This window comes from Tursiops truncatus, chromosome 1 (assembly GCF_011762595.2).
Source record: "Tursiops truncatus isolate mTurTru1 chromosome 1, mTurTru1.mat.Y, whole genome shotgun sequence".
NCBI classification, from domain to species: Eukaryota; Metazoa; Chordata; class Mammalia; order Artiodactyla; family Delphinidae; genus Tursiops; species Tursiops truncatus.
Genome location: NC_047034.1, coordinates 38897898 through 38923283, shown reverse-complemented (window position 1 = coordinate 38923283; position 25386 = coordinate 38897898). Strand labels below are relative to the sequence as shown.

General features: G+C 42.7%; 1 protein-coding gene across 17 annotated transcripts in view; it reads right to left on the bottom strand.

The window, feature by feature from the left end:
- Positions 1–25386, bottom strand: part of HHAT (hedgehog acyltransferase) — a 368333-nt gene that overhangs the window by 35755 nt on the left and 307192 nt on the right. Inside the window, exon 12 of one of the 17 annotated variants that reach the window (XM_073802940.1) lies at positions 20429–20544. The exons of the other annotated variants lie outside the window; for them this stretch is intronic. Within the exon in view, the coding sequence (XP_073659041.1) occupies positions 20507–20544 (38 nt within the window). The 3' untranslated portion in view covers positions 20429–20506. Of the gene's footprint in view, positions 1–20428; positions 20545–25386 lie in introns of those variants that run through there. 17 annotated transcript variants of the gene reach the window in all.

Genomic DNA, 25386 nt, shown 5'->3' with positions numbered 1-25386 from the left:
TAATGAGAAATGCAGCAACCAGGCATCAAACCTGCACTGAGCCACAGACAGGAGGCCGGAGAGAATGTCAAACGTATTTAACACTGAGTTGTCACAGCAAATAAACAAAACCAGAAAATTTCCTACACACCATTCCGAGGACTCATCAGAAGTGAGATGTGACCAGAAGTGGGGTATTCCTGCCATTTCATCATGCCCCTGACTACGTATCAATCTCCCCACTCTCCCCGCTTCTATGCATCCATCTGTTTACCAGATGGATTGATAAAGAGCATTTCCTCTGGAGAGCTTGGAAAAGTCACCCTATGCTAGGCAGTTGCAAAGCATAAGGACACCAGAAATGTCAAACTAACATGATGAAAGTCAGGGACTAGAATGGTTCCTAGACTTTAGCAGATGACCAATAAATCTTTTTTTTTTTTTTTTGGATTTATAGAGTGAGCAAGGAAGGAGAAAATGAGATAGGATGGGATAAGAGGCTGGAAGACAAGGGAAATGGATAAACGCATGGACTGATAAAGAGTGGATGGATGGATGGATGGATAGATGGATGGATAGATGATAGATGGGTGGATGGAAAGAGGGATGGACAGATGGCTGGAAGAAAATGTAAGAGAACCATGTCAGATCAATTATCTTTTATCCCTAAACTATTTTTAACAGATTTATTGAGATGTAATTAAAATACCATACAATTCACCCATGTAAAGTATATATAATTCAATGGCTTTTCATATACTCACAGAGGAGTGCAACTCACCACAATCAATTATAGAACATTTTATCACCCCAGAAAAGGAACTCCTGCTCATTCGCCATCACCCTCCAAACCCCCATCCCTCCCAGCCCTAGGCGACCTAACATACTTTTTGTCTCCATAGATTTGCTTATCCTGGACATCTCATATAAATGGAATCATACAATATGTGGCCCTTAATGACTGGCTTCTTTCACTTACAGTAAAGTTTTCAAGATTCATCTATGTCATAGCATGAATCAGTACTTCATTCCTTTTAACTGCTGAATAATATTCCATTGTATGGATATACCACTTCTTATTTATCTATTCTTCAACTGATAGACATATGGGCTGTTTTCACTTTTTTGTCTAATATCAGTAATGTTGCTATGAACATTCATGTACAAAGTTTTTGTGTGGGTATATACCTAGGAGTAAAACTGCTGAGTCATATGGTAACTCTATGCTTAACTTTTTTTTTAGGTCTTGTTTATTTTTATTATTTTATTTATTTATTTATTTATTTATTTATTTATTTATTTATTTATTATTTTTTGGCGGCACTGCGCAGCATGCAGTTCCCCGGCCAGAGATCAAACCCGTGCCCCCTGCAGTGGAAGTGCGGAGTCTTAACCACTGGACCGCCAGGGAAGTCCCTATGTTTAACTTTTTGAAGAACTGCCAGACTATATTCCAAAGTGTCTGTTTTCTACTTTACATTCCCACAGGCAGTGTATGAGGGTTCAAATATTTCTATATCGTCTCCAACACTTATTTTCCACTTTTTGTTTGTTTATTTGTTATTATAGCCATCTTAGGGGTATCACACTGTGGTTTTAATTTGCATTTTCCTGGTGGTTAATGATGTTGACTATCTTGTCATGTGTTTGTTGGGTATTTGTATATCTTCTTTGGATAAACGTCTATTCACCTTTGCCAATTTTAAATTGAGTTATGTGTTATTCTATTATTGAGTTGTAATCATTCCTTATATAGATAAATTCTTTATCAGATGTATGGTTTGCAAATTTTTCTTGTACTCTGGTTGCATTTTCACTTTCTTGATGTCCTTTCAGTCACAAAAATTTTTACTTTCAATGATGTCCAATTGACCCATTTTTTCTTCTGTTGCTTGTGTTTCTGGTGTCATATATAAGAAACTATTGGCTAATCTAAGGTCCCAAGGATATAGCCCTCTACTTTCTTCCAAGAGCTTTATAGTTTTAGTTCTTACACTTAGGTCTTTGATGCATTTTGAGTTAATTTTTGTATATGGTATGAGGTAAAGGTCTAACTTCATTCTTTTGTATGTGGATATCCACCAAACTATTTCTGACAGAAGAAAAAGAGGCCATGTGAGTAGCATATAATAATATAATAATATTACCAGTATTATTTCAGGAGCAAAGGTAAGGAAACAGAGGAGAAATCTGTACTGGCCATTCTTTCTCCAAAATTCAGAAATTAATCTATGTGAGCTACAAAAACACTGGATAAACCTCAAGTATTTTTGTCCCTGTCTCAGGTGCCAAAACCATTAAACTGTACAAATATGAAGACTTAAGCAATTCCCTAAAATCTTCTGTGGGAGAATTCTGAAGATTCCTTCTTCCATATTTCCTGTCTTTGACACCCAGAAGCCCTTGTCATTCCTCACATAGCCTTCCTGACTGGCCTTTCTGTTCCTAGTACTGCTCTCCTCCAAATCAGCCTCCACATTACCTCTGCATGGATCTTTCAAAAGTGAGATTTGTGCCACTCCCTCGCAAAAGTCTTTCTGTGACCCACCCCTATTTCAGCCTATTAAGGATGAAGTCCAAGCTCCACGGCATGGCATGCGTGGCCTTCGTTATCTTGTCTTCAAGTTACCTTTTTGGTGTCCCCTGGTGCAACCAGCCTATTCCCTGACATCATACGTCACATCTTCTCCTGCTATGATCCTAAGATGCTTGCAGTTTCCTGAATGTACAATTTTATGCCTCCATGCCTTTGTGCAAGCTGTGCCCATCCCCTAGGTCTGATGCTTAAACATCCTTTAAGCCCAACTCTGAGGTCACCTCCTCCATGGTGAATTTCTCACCCAGAAGATAAAGTTAACCATTCACCTCTCTGTCCCCAAAACACTATGTCCCGAAGCACTGTGGCACACTGTGCCGTATTTGATTATCACTGTCTCCCAAGCACCTAGCACAATGACCAGGAGAAATACAGGAAGGCCCTCTCCTTTAAGCAATTTTCTCTGTAAAAAAAGATCTTAGCCTCATCCAGACTCATCTGAGCACTGTACTTCTTTTTCCTGAATCAAATAGGCAGAGACACTTCCCACATTTCTTATTTTCTTACTGTGTACTTTTGCTTCTTTTAGTAAAATCCTCCCTCTGGTAGCAATTTTTTACAGCAAGGCAAAAAGTATGACCCAACCCTCCAGCAATCTTGTTGGGGCAGCCGTGAAGTGAGAAAAGTAATCAAGAGGCAAGCTTGAAAAATAAGAAAAGTAAGTGATAGGTAACTGTGGACACAAATAGAATGATAAAACAGAAGCAGAAACAATTTTATTATAAGTTACCTGTTTTCTTCTAGTTTTGTTAAAAAACAATGACTTTCTGAGGAAAGGCATGGCTCCCACGACAGGTCTGTGTGACCACCGTTTGTCTATCTGTCATTTGAAAGTCAGCCAAGTAACAGCACTCGTTATGTTATCTGACATCTTCGTGATTGACAGCCCTCAGAATGCAAATGGTCCCTTCCTGTCCCTTATTACAAATGTTGTCAAAAACCTTCTCACATAGGAAACTCAACCTGGAACCAAGACAAATGAGAGTGGACCCACTCTCATTTGGACCCCCTCGCATTGTTACCCAATGTGCAGACAAACAATTGGGGAAAGGGAAATCAGGTTTATCAAGCGAAATTCCATGTTCCCATGTCATAAACGGGGTGGCCTGGCCTCCTCCAAACAGCCCAGAGACATCTTCCTGGGCGGAGTGTTATATCCCCTGGCTCAACCTTCAGTTACCTGTTTTCTTCTCCCCCTAAAAGCCAGAGGTTATAGGTAACTCCCTTTGGTACATACCCCTGGCCCCTGGAAGTCTTCTAACAGCAAAGGAGTACAATCACCATTTAAAACAAGATATCAGATTTCCCCTTTTATTTTCCTGACAGCAGGTGAATCTTCTCAGTTTTTTTCCCCCAAGGTCACATGAAAATGTCACCAGAAAAATAAAGAAAAGTCCGGAGATGTGCTGCCTAGAGACCTAAATAGGGCTAAAATTAGCAGCTGCCTCCCTCTCCGGGCAAGAGCTGGCAGCAGCTGGAGTGTGACAATACCCCGAGGAGAACAGAGGGGAGCAGAGAGGCGCCGCGGGCATGCTGCCGCGGGCATGCTCTGTCCCCCACCAGGGGGCAGGGGCTTCGAGCCTCGGGCTGGCTGGACGCTGGGCAGCTGCCGAGTGGAGCATCGGCCCTGCCTGCCCCCCCCGGAAGCCTGACGTAGGGTGACGTATACCTCCAGACCAGCTATTTCTATCTGCTGCTTCCTGTATAATCAATGTCATGGTCAGAGAAGGTCACACGAGCAAGAGACAAATGTTAAGGCAGGCGGTAGTTGGAAGTTTGGCTTTGTTTTAAAATCAGCTGATTTGGGATTTCCCTGGCGGTCCAGTGGTCACGGCTCCGCGCTTCCAATGCAGGGGATGCGGGTTCGATCCCTGGTTGGGGAACTAAGATCCCACATGCCACACGGCGTGGACAAAATAAATAAAAGCAGCTAGTTAGTGCACCCCTGGATGGTCACTGTGGGTCCCCGCCTCTGCCCGCCCATCTTCACCAACCATCACCACTCTAACCTGACAGGGATCACCCATGAAAGATGAGATTTCTCCAGGAACTAGGAGGTCAGCTTGCCTTGCTTCTCACCTTCACTGGGCTCTCACCACTGGGCTTCTGGCTCAGAATACCCTACTCTGAGTGACTACATTTACCACGTGGCATTGTTGTGGCCGGTGTGTAACTGCTCCCACCCTCATTTCAGACCTTTGGGATGCCTGTCCTGAGGCCCATGCCCAGAGAGCAAAGTCTATGGTGTGGATCTCAACACCTGAAGAGTGTATTTCTGACCGTCCAGCTCTGGACTCATGCTCTGCACTGCGTTTCTTATAGTGGGGAAGGAGTCACTCCCCGCCCAGCTCAGTCCTGCATCCGACCCCTCCACCCACCTTCCCACACCACACAACCTGTACGAGCTTCCTAGGGCTCCTGAAACAAAGTACCACCAACGGAATGACTTAAAACAACAGAAATTTATGGTCTCACAGTTCTGGAGCCTAGAAGTCTGAAGTGAAGCAGTTGGCAGAGCCATGGTCCCTCCGAGCCTCTAGGGGAGGTTCCTTCCTTGCCTCCTGCAGCTGCTGGTGGTCCCAGGCCTTCCGTGGCATGTGGCAGCTCAAGTCCAATCTCTCCCTCTGTCTTCACAAGGTCACCTTTTCCTTGTGACTTTACATTATCCTCCTTCTGTGTACGCCTGTCTGTCCAAATTTCCCCTTTTGATAAGGACACGAGTCCTGTGGATTAGGGCTCACCCTGATGGTCTCCTCTTGACTTGAGTCCCTCTGTAAAGACCCTAGAAGGTTACATGTTGAGACACTGGGATGGGGACTTCCACCTATCTTTTTGGCGACACAATTCAATCCACAGCACCTCCTTTGCCATGCCCTCCTCTCTGAGTAGGTTCCCCTTGTAAAGAAAACTCCACAACAGCAGGTACTATGACCGGGGGCAGCTGGCAGGCTACAAGAATCAATCACAGGGCCAGTGCAGAGAAAAATGGTCCAGACGAGGCTCAAGTGCCTGTCGGCATGAAGCTCTAACCTCCCCAACAATCCTGTGTGGAACCAAACAGGTGCTCCCAAAACAGGATTCTTCTTTTTCTCTATCTTTATTTCAAGACAATGAAAGGTTTTTCTCCATAGTTTTCATTCTCATTCACTGACTATTCACACAAATACTTGACTGCCTTAATTACACTCCAGAGAGGTGACCACAGCGCCCGACAGAATTCCTGAGGCGAGGGAACATTCCCCTGGATTCCAGCTCCTGATCTGTACTGCAAAGAAAAGAACCACAAGCAGCCCATGCTGCTGCCTTCTGCTGCATTTCCAGCACTGCACAACACAATATATCACGGTCACAGGCCTTCGGCTCTTACAATAGCCATTCCTGAGATCGTTTCGTTTCTTTGGTAATTCAGGTGGCACATCCATACAAAACCATTTTCTCCTTCCACTGCTTTCTTGGTCTGAGCAAGGGTGATGAGACACAGGACAGCAAGCTAATGCAATGCCCGAGTAAGCCTAAAAGGGGCAAAACCAACACCCTGAGGGCTGGTTCGTCGGGTGAGCCAGAGTCCTCCACCCACTGAACAAGATTAGGATAAAACTACAGCAGTCCTTCCTTGTCTGCGGGAGATATGTTCCAAGACCCTGGTGGATGCGTGAAACTGCAGATAGTACTGAACCCTATATATACTGTTTTTTTTCCTATACATACACACCTATGATAAAGTTTAATTTGCCAGGTAGGCACAGTAAGAGATGAACAACAATAACTGATAATAGAATAGAACAATTATAACAATATACTGTAATAAAAGTTATGTGAATATGGTCTCTCTCTCTCTCTCTCTCAAAATATCTTACCGTACAAATGTAATGCTTTTCCCATCTTAACTAAGTACCTGTAATGCACCGTGGGCATAACTTTTGCACTTTGAGGTATAACAGCAAAACTAGCATGAACTTCTTTTTCCTTCTTCATAATTTCATGTATAGAAGAGTCATTCTTACTGTAGATCTTAGCAGCTCAGCATACGATTTTTTTTCTTTCCCTATTAAGTCAAGAACTTTCACCTTTTCACTTAAAGGACGCACTTCATGGTTTCTCCTTGGCATATCTATACTGCCGGCACCACTACTCCTGTGCTTTGGGGCCAGAATTAAGTAAAATAAGGGTTACTTGAACACAAGCACCAGGATACCGTGAACAGCTAACCTGATGACCAAGACGCATACTAAGTGATTAATAGGCAGGACAAGCTGTACAAAGGGATGATTCATGTCCCAGGTGGGTTGGAGCAGGACAGCACGAGACTTCACCACACTACTCAGAATAGCATATGCAATTTAAAACTTAAGAATTGTTTATTTCTGGAATTTCCCAGTTAATATTTTCAGACTGCAGTTGACAAAGGGTAATTGAAACTGAGGAAAGTGAAACATAGGATAAGTGGGTACTGCTATAGTTGTAGAGAGACACAGACCAGCTGGCGGCCAATCCAGCTAGTGGCCACGGGCTGGTCTATCAGCTCCAGAAACTCTAGGTCTGACCTCTGTCACCTAGCCCCAACCGCCTACTCATAACTACCAGAAACAGAACAACAAACCAGGCACCCTAGATTCTTGTCTCCAACAGTGACACTCAGGCATGTTCTGTGATGAAAACTGTGGTCACCTGCACGGTTTAGTTCTCACAGAGCAGAGAGGTCAGTGTAGTATAATACAAAGCTATGGGATTTGGCATCAAAGGGCTTCTAACTCACCTGGTTCCTCTGCTTCCCAGCTGTGTGACGATAACCAAGTGTCCTGATCTCTGTGAACCTCAGTGTTATTAGTAATACTGTGATGATGTCTGCCTAACTATCTCACAGGGGGTTGTTGAGAAGATCAACTGAACTAGTGACCTGGAAATTACTTAACCAACAATGAAGAGTTAAAATAGTAACAATGGATGCTACTAAGTGGCATTAAATTATATTGAGTCAGAGGACTCAGGAAAATCTGAATGCCAGGTAGCCTAGAAATCTGTGCAAAGGAAAGGAATACTTGGGCTCTGGTCCCACACCCTATGCGGACTCCACGTGGCCAGGCTGGACCACAGAGAAGCTCCTTTAAGTGAGATCAGCCTGAATGTCTCAATGTCCCAGATTTTAACAATATGGATCTCTCTCTCTCTCTCTCACACACACACACACACACACATACACACAGAGTGTTAGTGATTATTTCACAGAAAGATGCAGAGCTGGCCAAGGCCTTAGCCCCCAGGCTTGCTCCTGGCTTTCCCCAACCAAAACAAAGGGTCTGAGTTACCACACGGGAGGCAGAGAAACTCTCTGCGGGGAGAAGAGGGAGGGAATCTGGGAAGAAGAGGTCAAGGGAGAGATGGCAAACTGGGACCAAATTCATGGGATCATCTAAACGACCACACTCTTGTGTCAAGTGAGGTAGACTGCAAAAAATAGTCAGTCACACTCCTTCACTCCTACTCGTATCAGCACCCTTTACAATATGATTTCGTAGCTCTTCCCATCAGGAGATGGAATCTATTTCCCCTCCCCTTGAATTTGGGCTAGTATATCACATGCTTTGGCCAAAAGGATGCAACAAGGCTGATTATGTGCCAGTTCTGAGCCTGAAAAGCCTTGCATACTTTCTGCCTTCTCTCTTGAACCACTATGACTGCCATATGAACAAGCCTGGACAGGTCTGCTGAAGGATAAGAAATCAACATGGAGCAGACCTGACTCAGCCAATTTGTCCTCGTCAAGGCCCTAGAAATGTGACAGCCCAGCTAAGATCAGCAAATCCAACCCAACCACAGCTGACCCATAGATGGATGCATGCGGCCGTCCTAGACCAGCCAGACCCCAGTTGACAGAGAGACCCATGAGTTATATAAATGCTTATTCTTTTAAGCCATTAAGTTTTGGGGTGGTTTGTTATGTAGCAGTGGCTAACTGATACATGCTAACCTCAACCACTGTCCAGTCCAAATTAACACTTCTCCTTTGGGCTAGGATAAAGATGGTGAGGTGGGACTCAAAGGACAGAGTGACCTTCTCTCCCCAGTAGAGCAGTAGTCTTCAAACCGGGTTATGCATACCACTAGGTGTATTCAGCAGGACTTTCCAAAGTATAAACAACATGGAAAACTTTAGAAGAATGGATTTCCAGATCCTAAAAATTAACCTAAAGCTAAGTTTCTCCTTTCCCCTTCTCTTCTCACAAAATATCCTTCATCTCACTTTAAAAACAAAAAAAGCAAACTTCCTCCCCATCTTTCTTATCTCAGATTATTGCTCCAGGATGTAAAAACCTCAAGGGAATCAGTACAACACTTTGAGAAACTATTTGACAGTGGCTATGAAAGCTGAATATATGTACACCCAGTGACACAGCAATCCCTTCCCAGGTATAAGCCCAACAAAAATGCATACAGAGCTTCACCAAAGGTCATATACATGACAGCCCATAGGAGCTCACAGCTATTATGCTCATCAACATTAGAATGGATAAATTGTGGCATGTTCACACAATGAAATACTTTATAGTAGTGATAAGCAGGAAAAATCTGTAACAACACTCAAAAATATGAATGAATCTCTCAATACGATATTGAACAAAATAAGCCAGACACAAAAGAATACATATTATGTGATTCTCTCTCTCTTTATAGAATCACATAATATGTATGTATCTGTGTGTGTGTGTGTGTGTGTGTGTGCATTAAACGAACAAGCTCCTCACAGAAAGCTATGCATTTAGATGTCAGAATAGGGCAGGTAGTAACCAGTAGGGGTCATGAGAAGGAGCCTCTAGGTGCTGGTTATACATGTGTGTTTGCCTAGAGAAAATTCTTATGATATGTGCACTTTGCTAGGCTATGTTATAGTTCAATAAAAAGCTTTACAATAGAGGAACAACATAAAGGGACAATTAGATAATTCCTTTAATCAAATAACCATAAATTCCTACTCCATCCATTTCAAGAGAAATTTTACTTTTTATGTTTAATAATTATGTATCAAACGGTATCATCTTTAAGAGGAGTCATGCACGAATAAGAACTATAATGATAACCCAACCCAGGAGAAAAATGATTACACTTCTAGCCTTACAGTGGTAGAAAAACAAACCAAAAAAAAAAAAAAAACCAGTGCCACAGAGAAGTATGATAGTTGATAAAGGACATAACTTTGAGACAAGACAAAATTCTGCGGGAGCAATGAAATGGAAATATGAAATCAAGGAAATGTTACTGTGAAAGAGCATCTTGCTCATTTATATTTTTAAAGGATGATGGTGGATATCAAATCACTAAGTTATTTATAATTTATATTATTTGGAGGCATTGGTTTATCTTTTAAATGTCAATATTTATAATATGGCAAAAATTAGGTATTTCATAATTATTTAAATTTATAATATAAGAAATTAGATGCCTACTTTTTTTTTATATGCCTACTTTAAAACACTTAACAGGGTACATAATTTCTCAAAGTTACTCTATTAGGAGGCACATAAACCAAAAGAAATTATACCAAAAAAATGATTCCGTATAAAAGAATCTCCCCAAATATCCTTCCCTTAAGGACCTGTAACAGTGGTGTATTCCACCAACATTATCTCATTAATCTACATTAATCATATGCTTTTGGTTACAAGTTACGGAAACCTAACCGAACTGGATTGTCAATAAGTGAAGGATCTGAGATTTAACTCTACTTGCAAGCAACAAATTAGCCTGACACAGTTTCATGGATTCTGGCAGAAGACATGAAACTCTTAGGTCAGAGACGAAGGACTTTCTCGCTCATAGCAATAAAAGTAGCCAGAGCATTTGTACCATTTCCCTGAGCCCCAGATCCCACAATGCGATGCGAAGAGGGCCAAGGTGATGCCTGCACGTGCAGTGGTTATGTTATAGGAGATAAGCCCCAGACATAGGAATCTAAATATTTTATAATGGGCAGTAAGCCTGCCTGACCTTTGCCCCAGAGAGAGAGATTATTTTTATTATACTGGACAGTAATCGAATACCCTCTACTTTGGAGAAAGACACTATCTCCATCTTCCAAAGATGTTTGCTATACAAATATTCTTGGAAAGACAGCCTGGAACAAAAGCAGTCAGTATATCTGCTCAAAAGACATGCAGAAACACAAGAGAGCCCTGGAGAATTATGTGAACTGACTAAAGAATAGAGGCTCCTATTACTGAAAAGTACACGTATATGTTGGCTTCAAGATCTCCTGGAAATCAGGAGCTTGGGATTAACATACACATGCTACTATATATAAAACAGATAACCAACAAGGACCTACTGTATAGCACAGGGAACTCTACTCAATATTCTGCAATAACCTATGTGGGAAAAAAAATCTGAAAAAATATGTATAACTGAATCACTTTGCTGTATACCTGAAACTAACACAACATTGTAAATCAAATATACTACAATAAAATCTTTTTAAAAAAGAATATGTTGGGGCTTCTCTGGTGGCGCAGTGGTTGAGAGTCCGCCTGCCGATGCAGGGGACACGGGTTCGTGCCCTGGTCCGGGAGGATCCCACATGCCGCGGAGTAGCTGGGCCCATGAGCCATGGCCGCTGGGCCTGTGCACCCGGAGCCTGTGCTCCGCAACAGGAGAGGCCACAGCGGTGAGAGGCCCGCGTACCGCAAAGAAAGAAAAAAAAAGGTAAAAAAGAATATGTTGCAGTGGGTTGTCTCAAAATACTACCTCCAAAATACAGTTTCCAACATGCAGTTCTTCTTTCCTCTTGGCTTCTCTACTGGTGACAGCAAGAGGGCTGCCAGCAGCTCCAGCCCAATATTCTGACACCTCTGCAACAAAAGAGAGCTTCTCCTCCCTGACAGTTCCAACAAAAACTCTGGAATTGCACCACGTGGGGAGACAGACCATACTGACGGGCCAGTCCCGCTCACATGTTGACCCCTAGATCTCAGTATGACATAGACTGAAAGTGGGGTAACAGAGATTTGTTACCAAAGAATGCGGAGCAAGTGTTGAACAAGCAAAACTGCAGCTTTTCCCTACACTGCTCTTTAAATGCCCTCAAGACAACAAATCTCACATGTGTACTTCTGTGAAATTAAGCATCATTTCTTTTCACAGATTCTTTTTTTTTTTTTTTTTTTTGAGGTTTGCGGGCCTCTCACTGTTGTGGCCTCTCCCGTTGTGGAGCACAGGCTCCGGACGCGCAGGCTCAGCGGCCATGGCTCACGGGCCCAGCTGCTCCGCGGCATGTGGGATCTTCCCGGACCGGGGCACGAACCCGTGTCCCCTGCACCGGCAGGTGGACTCTCAACCACTGCGTCACCAGGGAAGCCCACAGATTCTTATTTTAATAAGACTAGCAGTGTGTCCAAATTGCTATTTTATAATCAAATTTCTTGAGAAAGAAGCTATTGCAGTGGTGCAGTGGTGCCACATCCAGTGGCGGATGTTCTGTGTAATAGCAAATGTTACTCAATCGTGCCGTGGTGGACTAAATAATGGCTCCTCCAAGGATGGTCATGTCCTAATCCCTGGAACTCAGGCAAGTTGGCTTACCTGGCTTTGCAGGGACTTTGCAGGTGTGATCAAGTTAAAGATCTTGAAATGGGAAGAGTATCCTGGATTATCCAGGTGAGCTCAATAATCATAAGGGTCCTTATAGGAGAGACACAGGAGGAGTTAGAAAGTGGGCAATGCCATGATGGGAGCAGAAAAACAGGACAGAGAGGAGGAGATTTTACAATAGCCAGGACATGGAAACAACCTAAATGTTTATCGACAGATGAATGGATAAAGAAGATGTGGTACATATATACAGTGGAATATTATTCAGCCACAAAAAGTAACGAAATTGGGTCATTTGTAGAGATGTGGATGGACCTAGAGACTGTCACACAGAGTAAAGTAAGTCAGAAAAACAAATATTGTATATTAACGCATATATGTGGAATCTAGATAAATGGTACAGATGAACCTATTTCCAGGGCAGGAATAGAGACGCAGACGTAGAGAATGAACATGTGGACACCGAGGCGGGAAGGGGAGGGTGGGACGAATTGGGAGATTATATGTCAATACCTATATACAATACCATGTGTAAAACAGCTAGCTAGTGGGAACGTGCTATACAGCACAGGGAGCTCAGCTTGGTGCTTTGTAATGACCTAGATGGGTGGGATGGGGCGGGGGGAGGGGATATATGTATACATATGGCTGATTCACTTCGCTGTACAGCAGAAACTAACACAACATTGTAAAGCAATTATACTCAAATAAAAAAATTAGAAAAGAAAGATGCGTACGGAGCGCAGGGAGAGGACTGGGGTTGGTGGCTTGAACATAGCCTGAAGGGGTTAGTGTACCACTAGCCGGGAGGGAGTCTGGGGAAAAGTCTGCACCTGCCGAAGAGGCAAGAGACTTTTTCTTCCCTCTTTGTTTCCTGGTGCGCGAGGAGAGGGGTTTAAGAGCGCTGCTTAAAGGAGCTCCAGAGACGGGCGCGAGCCGCGGCTAAAAGCACGGACCCCAGAGACAGGCGGGAGACGCTAAGGCTGCTGCTGCCGCCACCAAGGGGCCTGTGTGCGAGCACAGGTCACTCTCCACACCCCTCTTCCGCGGAGCCTGTGCAGCCCGCCACTGCCAGGTTCCCGGAATCCAGGGACAACTTCCCCGGGCGAACGCACGGCGGGCCTCAGGCTGGTGCAACGTCACGCTGGCCTCTGCCGCCGCAGGCCCGCCCCGCACACAGTGCTCCTACTGCCCCCCCCGACCCCGGGCCTGAGTGCGCCTGAGCCCCCGAATCAGCGGCTCCTTTAACCCGGCCTGTCTGAGCAAAAAACAGACGCCCTCCAGCGACCTACACACAGAGGCGGGGCCAAATCCAAAGCTGAGCCCCTGGGGGCTGTGAGAACAAAGAAGAGAAAGGGAAATCTCTCCCAGCAGCCTCAGAAGCAGCGGATTAAAGCTCCACAATCAACTTGATGTACCCTGCATCTGTGGAATACATGAATAGATAAGGAATGATCCCAAATTGAGGAGGTGGGCTTCGAGAGCAAGATCTATGATTTTTTTCCCTTTTCCTCTTTTTGTGAATGTGTATGTGTGTGCTTCTGTGTGAGATCTTGTCTGTATAGTCTTGGTTCCACCATTTGTCCTAGGGTTCTATCCGTCCATGGTTTTTTTACAAAAATTTTTTCTTAATAATTAATTTTAATAACTTTATTATACTTTACCTTCGTTCTTTCTTTCTTTCTTTCTTTCCTTCCTTCCTTCCCTCCTTTAAACAACGAATCATCCCAAATTGAGGAGGTGGTCTCTGAGAGCAAGATTTATGATTTTTCCCCCTTTACCTCTTTTTGTGAGGGTGTATGTGTATGCTTCTGTGTAAGATTTTGTCTGTAGAGCTTTGCTTCCAACATTTGTCCTAAGGTTCTATCCGTCCCTTTTTTTTCTAAATAAGTATTTTTTAATTCAATAACTTTATTATACTTTATTTTATTTTTACTGTATCTTCTTTCTTTCTGTCTTTTTTCCTTCTTTCCCTCCTTCCTTCCTTCCTCCCTCCCTTCTTTCCTCCTTGCCTTCTTTCCTTCTTTCTTTCTTTCTTTTCTTTCTTTCTTTCTTTCTTCCTTCCTTCCTTTCCTTCTTTCTTTCCTCATACTTCTACTACTTCTCGCTACTTTTTCTCCCTTTTATTCTGAGCCGTGTGGATGAAAGGCTCTTGGTGCTCCAGCCAGGAGTCAGGGCTCTGCCTCTGATGTAGGAGAGCCAACTTCAGGACACTGGTCAACAAGAGACCTCCCAGCTCCACATAACATAAAACGGTGAAAATCTCCCAGAGACCTCCATCTTAGCACCAGCACCCAGCTTCACTCAATGACCAGCAAGCTACAGTGCTGGACAACCTATGCCAAACAACTAGCAAAACAGGAACACAACCCCACCCATTAGCAGAGAGGCTGCCGAAAATCATAATAAGGCCACAGACACCCCAAAACACACTACCAGACGTGAACCTGCCCACTAGAGAGACAAGATCCAGCCTCATCCACCAAAACACAGGCACTAGTCCCCTCCACCAGGAAGCCTACACAACCCACTGAACCAACCTTAGCCACTGGAGACAGACACCAAAAACAACGGGAACTACGAACCTGCAGCCTGCAAAAAGGAGACCCCAAACACAGTAAGATAAGCAAAATGAGAAGACAGAAAAACACACAGCAGATAAAGGAGCAAGATAAAAATGCACCAGACCTAACAAATGAAGAGGAAATAGGCAGTCTACCTGAAAAAGAATTCAGAATAATGATAGTAAAGATGATCCGAAATCTTGGAAATAGAATAGACAAAATGCAAGAAACAGTTAACAAGGACCTAGAAGAAATAAAGATGAAACAAGCAACAATGAACAACGCAATAAATGAAATTAAAAGTACTCTAGATGGGATCAATAGCAGAATAACTGAGGCAGAAGAACGGATAAGTGACCTGGAAGATAAAATAGTGGAAATAACTACTGTAGAGCAGAATAAAGAAAAAATGAACAGAACTGAGGACAGTCTCAGAGACCTCTGGGACAACATTAAACGCACCAACATTCGAATTATAGGGGTTCCAGAAGAAGAAGAGAAAAAGAAAGGGACTGAGAAAATATTTGAAGAGATTATAGTTGAAAACTTCCCTAATATGGGAAAGGAAATAGTTAATCAAGTCCAGGAAGCACAGAGAGTCCCATATAGGATAAATCCAAGGAGAAATACGCCAAGACACATATTAATTAAACTGTCAAAAATTAAATACAAAGAAAGCATATTAAAAGCAGCAAGGGAAAAACAACAAATAACACACAAGGGAATCCCCATAAGGTTAACAGCTGAACTCTCAGCAGAAACCCTACAAGCCAGAAGGGAGTGGCAGGACATACTGAAAGTGATGAAGGAGAAAAACCTGCAACCAAGACTACTCTACCCAGCAAGGATCTCATTCAGATTTGATGGAGAAATTAAAACTTTTACAGACAAGCAAACGCTGAGAGAGTTCAGAACCACCAAACCAGCTTTACAACAAATGCTAAAGGAACTTCTCTAGACAAGAGACACAAGAGAAGGAAAAGACCTATAATAACGAACCCAAAACAATTTAGAAAATGGGAATAGGAACATACATATCGATAATTACCTTAAATGTTAATGGACTAAATGCCCACACCAAAAGACACAGATTGGCTGAATGGATACAAAAACAAGACCCTTATATATGCTGTCTACAAGAGACCCACTTCAGACCTAGAGACACATACAGATTGAAAGTAAGGGGATGGAAAAAGATATTCCATGCAAATGGAAACCAAAAGAAAGCTGGAGTAGCAATTCTCATATCAGACAAAATAGACTTTAAAATAAGGACTATTAAAAGAGACAAAGAAGGACACTAAATAATGATCAAGGGATGAATTCAAGAAGAAGATATAACAACTGTAAATACTTATGCACCCAACATAGGAGCACCTCAATATATAAGGCAAATACTAACAGCTATAAAAGGGCAAATCGACAGTAACACATTCATACTAGGGGACTTTAACACCGCACTTTCACCCATGGACAGATCATCCAAAATGAAACTAAATAAGGAAACACAAGCTTTAAATGATACATTAAACAATATGGCCTTAATTGATATTTATAGGACACTCCATCCAAAAACAGTAGAATACACATTTTTCTCAAGTGCTCATGGAACATTCTCCAGGATAGATCATATCTTGGGTCACAAATCAAGCCTTGGTAAATTTAAGAAAATTGAAATTGTATCAAGTATCTTTTCTGACCACAACGCCATGAGACTAGATATCAATTACAGGAAAAGATCTGTAAAAAATACAAACACATGGAGGCTAAACAATACACTACTTAATAATGAAATGATCACTGAAGAAATCAAATAGGAAATAAAAAAAATACCTAGAAACAAATGACAATGGAGACACAACGACCCAAAGCCTATGGGATGCAGCAAAAGCAGTTCTAATGGGGAGGTTTATAGCAATACAAGCCCACCTTAAGAAGCAGGAAACATCTCGAATAAACAACCTAACCTTGCACCTCAAGCAATTAGAGAAAGAAGAACAAAAAAACCCCAAAGCTAGCAGAAGTAAAGAAATCATAAAAATCAGATCAGAAATAAATGAAAAAGAAATGAAGGAAACAATAGCAAAGATCAATAAAACTAAAAGCTGGTTCTTTGACAAGATAAACAAAATTGATAAACCATTAGCCAGACTCATCAAGAAAAAAAGGGAGAAGACTCAAATCAACAGAATTAGAAATGAAAAAGGAGAAGTAACAACTGATGCTGCAGAAATACAAAAGATCATGAGAGATTACGACAAGCAACTCTATGCCAATAAAATGGACAACCTGGAGGAAATGGACAAATTCTTAGAAATGCACAACCTGCCAAGACTGAATCAGGAAGAAATAGAAAACATGAACAGACCAATCACAAGCACTGAAATTGAAACTGTGATTAAAAATCTTCCAACAAACAAAAGCCCAGGACCAGATGGCTTCACAGGCGAATTCTATCAAACATTTAGAGAAGAGCTAACACCTATCCTTCTCAAACTCTTCCAAAATATAGCAGAGGGAGGAACACTCCCAAATTCCTTCTACGAGGCCACCATCACCTTGATACCAAAACCAGACAAGGATGTCACAAAGAAAGAAAACTACAGGCCAATATCACTGATGAACATAGATGCAAAAATCCTCAACAAAATACTAGCAAACAGAACCCAACAACACATTAAAAGGGTCATACACCATGATCAAGTGGGGTTTATCCCAGGAATGCAAGGATTCTTCAATATAGGCAAATCTATCAATGTGATACACCATATTAACAAATTGAAGGAGAAAAACCATATGATCATCTCAATAGATGCAGAGAAAGCTTCTGACAAAATTCAACACCCATTTATGATACAAACCCTGCAGAAAGTAGGCCTAGAGGGAACTTTCCTCAGAATAATAAAGGCCATATATGGCAAGCCCACAGCAAACATCATCCTCAATGGTGAAAAACTGAAAGCATTTCCACTAAGATCAGGAACAAGACAAGGTTGCCCACTCTCACCACTCTTATTCAACATAGTTTTGGAAGTTTTAGCCACAGCAATCAGAGAAGAAAAGGAAATAAAAGGAATCCAAATCAGAAAAGAAGAAGTAAAGCTGTCACTGTTGGCAGATGACATGATACTAAACATAGAGAATATTAAAGATGCTACCAGAAAACTACTAGAGCTAATCAATGAATTTGGTAAAGTAGCAGGATACAAAATTAATGCACAGAAATCTCTGGCATTCCTATATACTAATGATGAAAAATCTGAAAGTGAAATCAAGAAAACACTCCCATTTACCATTGCAACAAAAAGAATAAAATATCTAGGAATAAACCTACCTAAGGAGACAAAAGACCGGTATGTAGAAAATTATAAGACACTGATGAAAGAAATTAAAGATGATACAAATAGATGGAGAGATATACCATGTTCTTGGATTGGAAGAATCAACATGGTGAAAATGACTCTACTACCCAAAGCAATCTATAGATTCAATGCAATCCCTATCAAACTACCACTGGCATTTTTCACAGAATTAGAACAAAAAATTTTGCAATTTGTATGGAAACACAAAAGACCCCGAATAGCCAAAGCAATCTTGAGGACGGAAAAAGGAGCTGGAGGAATCAGGCTCCCTGACTTCAGACTATACTACAAAGCTACAGTAATCAAGACAGTATGGTACTGGCACAAAAACAGAAAGATAAATCAATGGAACCGGATAGAAAGCCCACAGATAAACCCATGCACATATGGTCACCTTATCTTTGATAAAGGAGGAAGGAATGTACAGTGGAGAAAGGACAGCCTCTTCAATAAGTGGTGCCGGGAAAACTGGACAGGTACATGTAAAAGTATGAGATTAGATCACTCCCTAACACCATACACAAAAATAAGCTCAAAATGGATTAAAGACCTAAATGTAAGGCCAGACACTTTTAAACTCTTAGAGGAAAACATAGGCAGAACACTCTATGACATAAATCACAGCAAGATCTTTTCTGACCCACCTCCTAGAGTAATGGAAATAAAAACAAAAATAAACAAATGGGACCTAATGAAACGTCAAAGCTTTTGCACAGCAAAGGAAACCATAAACAAGACCAAAAGACAACCCTCAGAATGGGAGAAAATATTTCCAAATGAAGCAACTGACAAAGGATTAATCTCCAAAATTTACAAGCAGCTCATGCAGCTCAATAACAAAAAACAAACAACCCAATCCAAAAATGGGCAGAAGACCTAAATAGACATTTCTCCAAAGAAGACATAAAGACTGCCAACAAACACATGAAAGAATGCTCAACTTCATTAATCATTAGAGAAATGCAAATCAAAACTACAATGAGATATCATCTCACACCGGTCAGAATGGCCATCATCAAAAAATCTACAAACAATAAATGCTGGAGAGGGTGTGGAGAAAAGGGAACACTCTTGCACTGCTGGTGGGAATGTGAATTGGTTCAGCCACTATGGAGAACAGTATGGAGGTTCCTTAAAAAACTACAAATAGAACTACCATATGACCCAGCAATCCCACTACTGGGCATATACCCTGAGAAAACCAAAATTCAAAAAGAGTCATGTACCAAAATGTTCATTGCAGCTCTATTTACAATAGCCCGGAGATGGAAACAACCTAAGTGCCCATCATCGGATGAATGGATAACGAAGACGTGGCACATATATACAATGGAATATTACTCAGCCATAAAAAGAAACGAAATTGAGCTATTTGTAATGAGGTGGATAGACCTAGAGTCTGTCATAGAGAGTGAAGTAAGTCAGAAAGAAAAAGACAAATACCGTATGCTAACACATATATATGGAATTTAAGAAAAAAAAATGTCATGAAGAACCTAGGGGTAAGACAGGAATAAAGACGCAGACCTCCTAGAGAACGGACTTGAGGTTATGGGGAGGGGGAAGGGTGAGCTGTGACGGGGCGAGAGAGAGTCATGGACATATACACACTAACAAACGTAGTAAGGTAGATAGCTAGTGGGAAGCAGCCGCATGGCACAGGGATATTGGTTTGGTACTTTGTGACAGCCCGGAGGGGTGGGATAGGGAGGGTGGGAGGGAGGGAGATGCAAGAGGGCAGAGATATGGGAACATATGTATATGTATAACTGATTCACTTTGTTATAAAGCAGAAACTTACACACCATTGTAAAGCAATTATACCCCAATAAAGATGTTAAAAAAAAAAAAGAAAGATGCTACACTGCTGGCTTTGAAGAGGAAGAAGGTAAGCCATGAGCCAAGGGATATAGCCGGCCTCCAGAAGCTGGTAAAGGCAAAGAATCAAATTCTCCCCGCGAGTTTCCAGAAGGAACCAGTCTTGCCAACATCTTGGGTTTAGCCCAGCGAGACTAATTTCAGACTTCTGGCCTCCAGAACAGTAAGAGATAAAACTGTGCTCTTTGAAGTCATTAAGTTCATACTAATTTGTTACAGTGGCCACAGGAAACTAATGCGAGTGGCAGCATACAGCAAGTGGTCACTGTCCGGTGCGCTGGTAAACAGAAACAAACTCAAGGATGGGGTCTACTGCACAGAAGAATCTGCTCCCAGAGCTGAGACACCTGAGAATGATGACTCTTGCTAGATTTGCCCTTCTGTTACAAAAATGTTACTGAATTCCAAATTAAATATTCTTAGCTTTTAACACTTAAAAAAAATGTTCAGTAATGACCTGAGGAGAAGGTTTGGTGAAAAGGGCCTCCAGCGTGTGTGATAACCATTTCAGACTGCCAGGGCACTTCCCTTTCACTGTCAGCTGGCATTCACTGGCACGGCTCGTGCTGAGCTACTTCTGCACCCACTGGTAATATAATAACAACAGTGATAAACAGTCAAATAAATTAATAATATAAATTCCAGGATGTGTGTTCATTTCAGAAATCCCACGTGACTTCTTGGTTTGAGCCTTAGAGTACAGACTTGGGAGTGCGGCTACAGATAGCCTGTTATATATTGAACACATATCAGGTTTAATTAGAGGATAAAGGGAACTTATTTAAATTTTTAAAATTATTTTGGTTTGATTTTAATTTGTAACATGCTTTTTTTTCCTATTGAGAAATAACTGACATATAATTATGGAGCTATAATTGACATGTAATATTGTATTCATTTAAGGTGTACAATATAATGATTTGATTGTAATATGCTTTTGAATATCACACTGCATATACATGATTGAGGGCCAATGAGAGGTAGAGACTTCGAATCAGTAAAAATCAAAATTGCTTTCTTTTTATTCGATGAACTGTGTCTAACCATACTATCCTTTACTTGATATTCTATTTAAAGACACTTTAAAATGTTCCCAAGTTCCATAAAACTCTTTTCAAATGAATTCGCAAAAACTCCTGGTTAACAGCAAAAAGTTTCACACAACCTCACAGAAAGCAGGACTTAAATGTATGATGATTCAAACTCCTTTCTAGATATTTTAGAAATTCTCTCAGCTTTAACATAACCCCAGGCACACTTCTGGAGAAGAACTCCCACTCTCTATTTCTCACGTCCTATGCCTAGTGACTTGTGCTGAAATACTTTTAGGAGAACTGATGCCCACGACATCTGGGTGACCACGTGGCGCAGACTGAAGAAGAAACCAAGGCATCTGAAAGTCTTGAAATTCAGATTCCAAGAATGGTCTGTAATGGACCAATGTGCAACCATGGATAACTCGCTTCACCTATATCTACGTATCAACTTCACTGCCGATACGATGGGTGGGAAGCACCTGCTCCTCAAATGCTTCTAGAACTTGCAGAGGATCCAGTGGGGCAGAAGCAGAATCAATCAGAGCAATGAAAACTCCATTGCAAGGTAAGGGCTAGTGAAGAGGGTGAAATAAGGAATCACAAAGAAGGTGCCTGAGACACTGACATCTGCCTTCTGTCTCCCCTCATCAAAGATGAAATTTTAGTCCCAAGAATGTAACGAGATGTGAGGGGAATGAGTTTCTATTTAACCACAGCCTTTAGGAATTTCCAGTGCAACACCCCAATTCGGCTTTAAATAAAATGCCTGTCCAGAGCCATCTGAGTCAGGAGATGACTGAACTGCCTGGACAAGCTAGTAATCAGAGAGAAAATATACTGTCTCCTTTCTCAGCTAGAGATAGCAAGCAAATATGGGGAGTGTAAAGGTTCTGACCTACATAAGAAAATTGCTAGCTCCTCTCTCATTGCAATCTGGTGGGAAAACAACCCAATTCTCCTCGCCTTGACACAGGGTCAGGAGTTAAGTGTTGAGATGGAGTTTGCCAACCTAGATCAGGCAACAAGAAGAAGGGAAAACAAACACGTGTGTGTGTGTGTGTGTGTGTGTGTGTGTGTGTGTGTGTGTGTGTGTAAGAGAGAAGAGGAGTCAGGCAGGAGAAAGGTTGATGGATACCATGTCTCTACCACCTCCAACAGATGCAGGATCTGGGGCTCTACCACTTAGGAAATGATTAGGTTCCATGCCTTCTGTTGACTAGATGGACTTTTCAGAAGGAACACGACCCTGCACCCAAACAACACTGTAAAGCTCTCAGCCCCCTCAAGGCCAGATATATTCCCAGTGCATACCCATCCCCACTGACTGCCTTTTCTCCCCACTGTCCCAGGACGACAGAGCACTGCAAGGATGCTTAAGACACAGATTTGGAGATTTGGAGTTATAATGCATTGATACTTTTGAGTTACAGAGCAGTCATCAACTGCTTGTTCAAGAAATTAACTTACACTTCAATGTCGAGATTTTAAGGCAGACATGAGAAAGCTCCTTCCAACAACAAATCCTTTTCAGAGCCACAGAGTTATGTAAGAAGCAACCTGTGTTTGCCTCTGCAAAGCATGACACAGCAGGGTCCCTCTTAGAGCAGGCTTAGGGACCAAATCCCCAGCCACAGCCTTCTCAGATCCCTAGACCCAGCTAAGTTCCTTTAAATACATATATAATAGGCTTAAACAGTCACACTCCTCAAGCTGCTTGATGTAAGTTTCAATAGTAAAAGTTGGGGGATTTTTTTAAAAGGCAAAGATCTAGATTCTTTATTCTCCACTGAATTAACTGAACATTACTTTTCCAATCTCTGCAGCAGAGATAACACTGTGTGACATGTACCAGACCCCCAGAAAGCCACTCAGCATTTCCATCCTGTGGCTGGCATTGTCCACTTTTCTGGACAGCTGGGCAGAGTGCACAGCAGAAAGGGAAGGATCTGGGTTTACAGCCTCACATCACCAACCCCGTTGAGACCAGGATAGAGATATTTACATAAGGTAAATATTTAGATATTTACTAAAACAAGCTTTGTAGCTTAAAGCAAACAAATCCATGTCTAAAGCAGTGAACTGGAGTCAGGGAGACAAGGCAACTCCTCCAGGCTAATCGTGAGATACTTCTAGAGACACCAGTGATACCGGGAAAAGGCTCCCTAAGGATTAATGAGGCTGTCCTTTAGGGCGTGTGTGTATCCACATCCCATTCACTGTGGGGCACTGGTAATCTCCTCCATAATCCCTGTCCTCCTTGGACACCTTGGAAGTCTGTGGTGCTACCAGCTCCTCTCTGTCACTGCAAGTCCCAGCCCATCAAGGCACAAAGGGACAAGGGTGGTTACCCTTGGGGGAAGATTTACCTTCCCATGAAAGCTGGAAATCTAGAGACTGAGCTTAACCGCTCTCCGTTCCCCACAGTCAGACCTCCTGGCTCACTCCTTCATGTTTTCCTCCGTGTGTACAGATGGGTCTTGGAAAAACAGCTCCTGATCACGTGGCCAAAGGAAGAGGCCAGAGACAAGCAGGATGTCTAAGTCCTGGCTCATCCATCAGCAGCTATAGGTACAGCACAACAATCCCTTATCTGAAACCTTTGGAGCCAGACGATTTTCAGAATTCAGATTCTTTTTATTTTAGAAAGCTAATATGACACCCCCAGCAGCGGCTGAGGAAGCAGCCTATAAACTCATTAGTACTTTTTTGTACCAAAACATGAATATTCATACTAATCTTCTATCAGGTCAACCAAATTAGTTATGAAAAGAAATCCAGAGTTCTCAAGGACGGTAGATTTGGCACCATCTGGTTCACTTTCCTCCAAGAGCTATCTAAATTCAATCACTCAGGGATAAAAGACCCGCAGCGGGGAACAAACGAGGTAACCACCAAACCCCCAGGAAACCTTCCCAGACTGAGGGCACCCATGGGACAGACCAGCTGAGATGGGACCAGGCTGATGTGAAGAATCTCTGACACAGAAAATGCCTTCTAAGCTGAGCTTCCCTGGCCTCAGAACCCAGAGAGAAACGATTCCAGGACCCTCCATATTCAGAGAATCATTCGCTTGGGACTCCAGCACCTAGCTCCAAGGAGGACACAGGTATATCCAGTCGTAGATCATAATAGGACCCACACAGCAGAAGCAGACCAGATATTTCAGAGCCCTGCTCCCCGCTCCCCCGTGTGCCTGATGTTAGCTCCACCGGGTGCAGGGCAAATCACGCTTTGATCTTCATGTCTTTGAGAAGCAGAAAGAACACCTTATAGCTGCTATCTTTCCTCTGCCCCTTTAAATGCCAGCATCGCCAGGTTTTACCTCCCAGCTGTCTCTTCTCACTGTGTGTGTGCTGCTTGGCGAACTGTATCCACTCCCACGGCCTCACCCACCGCCTCCATGCCCTGTCTCACAGTCATTCCGTCCATCCTCCTCCCCAATGCCAGGTCACATTTTTAACTGCCTCCTGGGCGCCTCCAGCCAGTTGCCTCATGTGCCCTGTCCTGCCGTGCCACAGCCTACGGTACCTGTGTGCTTCCCCACATCTCCCTGAACTGCATTTAGGGTGGTCACATGACTGGTGCTGGCCAACGGAATGTGGGCAGAAACGCCGAGTGTTGCTTCTGGCGGGGGTGTTTAGTACCTGGTGACACTGTCCCCGTGTTCTCTTCTCCTCCATAATGCCGGGACAACAAGGTGAAGAATCAAAACAGAAACCATCTAGCTCCTGGAGTCACTGCTTAGAAAAAACCACTGGACCTTCACTGAACTGTGAGAGGAATACACCTCTATGGGGAAAAATTGCTGAGAGTTTGGGATGGTCTGACGTAGCCGCTAGTGTTCCATACTCTCTGTGAAGTTCAACTTCCACAGGAAAGCCAGCCCTCCGTGCTGTGATGTCCAGCAATCCCCTATGCCTTTGGCACAGCAATTACCTGACTCTGTTGACACGTCTGCATGTCTGGCTCCCACATTTGTGCTTCCTTCTCCACCCTTGTCTTCTCAGTGCCTCACAAGTAGCAAAAACCCGCTGCGTTTATTTACTGAAGCAAAGATTAGAGTCTTCTTGTTCATGTAACCAGCAAAGCCCAAGTCAGCATTTTCCAGAGTCATCGTGTTCTTTGCACTGTGCTAGGCATGGTGGGAGGAGGCAAGAAAGGTCGACATTGTGTTGCCCACTTCAAGGAGGATTCTTTTATCTTTAGGTCCTCTGCACCCCATTAACTCCCATCTTTTTTTTTTTTTTTTTGGGCTGTGTTGGGTCTTTGTTGCTGTGTGCGGGCTTTCTCTAGTTGCGGTGAACGGGGGCTACTCTTCGTTGCGGTGCGCGTGCTTCTTATTACAGTGGCTTCTCTTATTGCAGAGCACGGGCTCTAGGCATGTGGGCTTC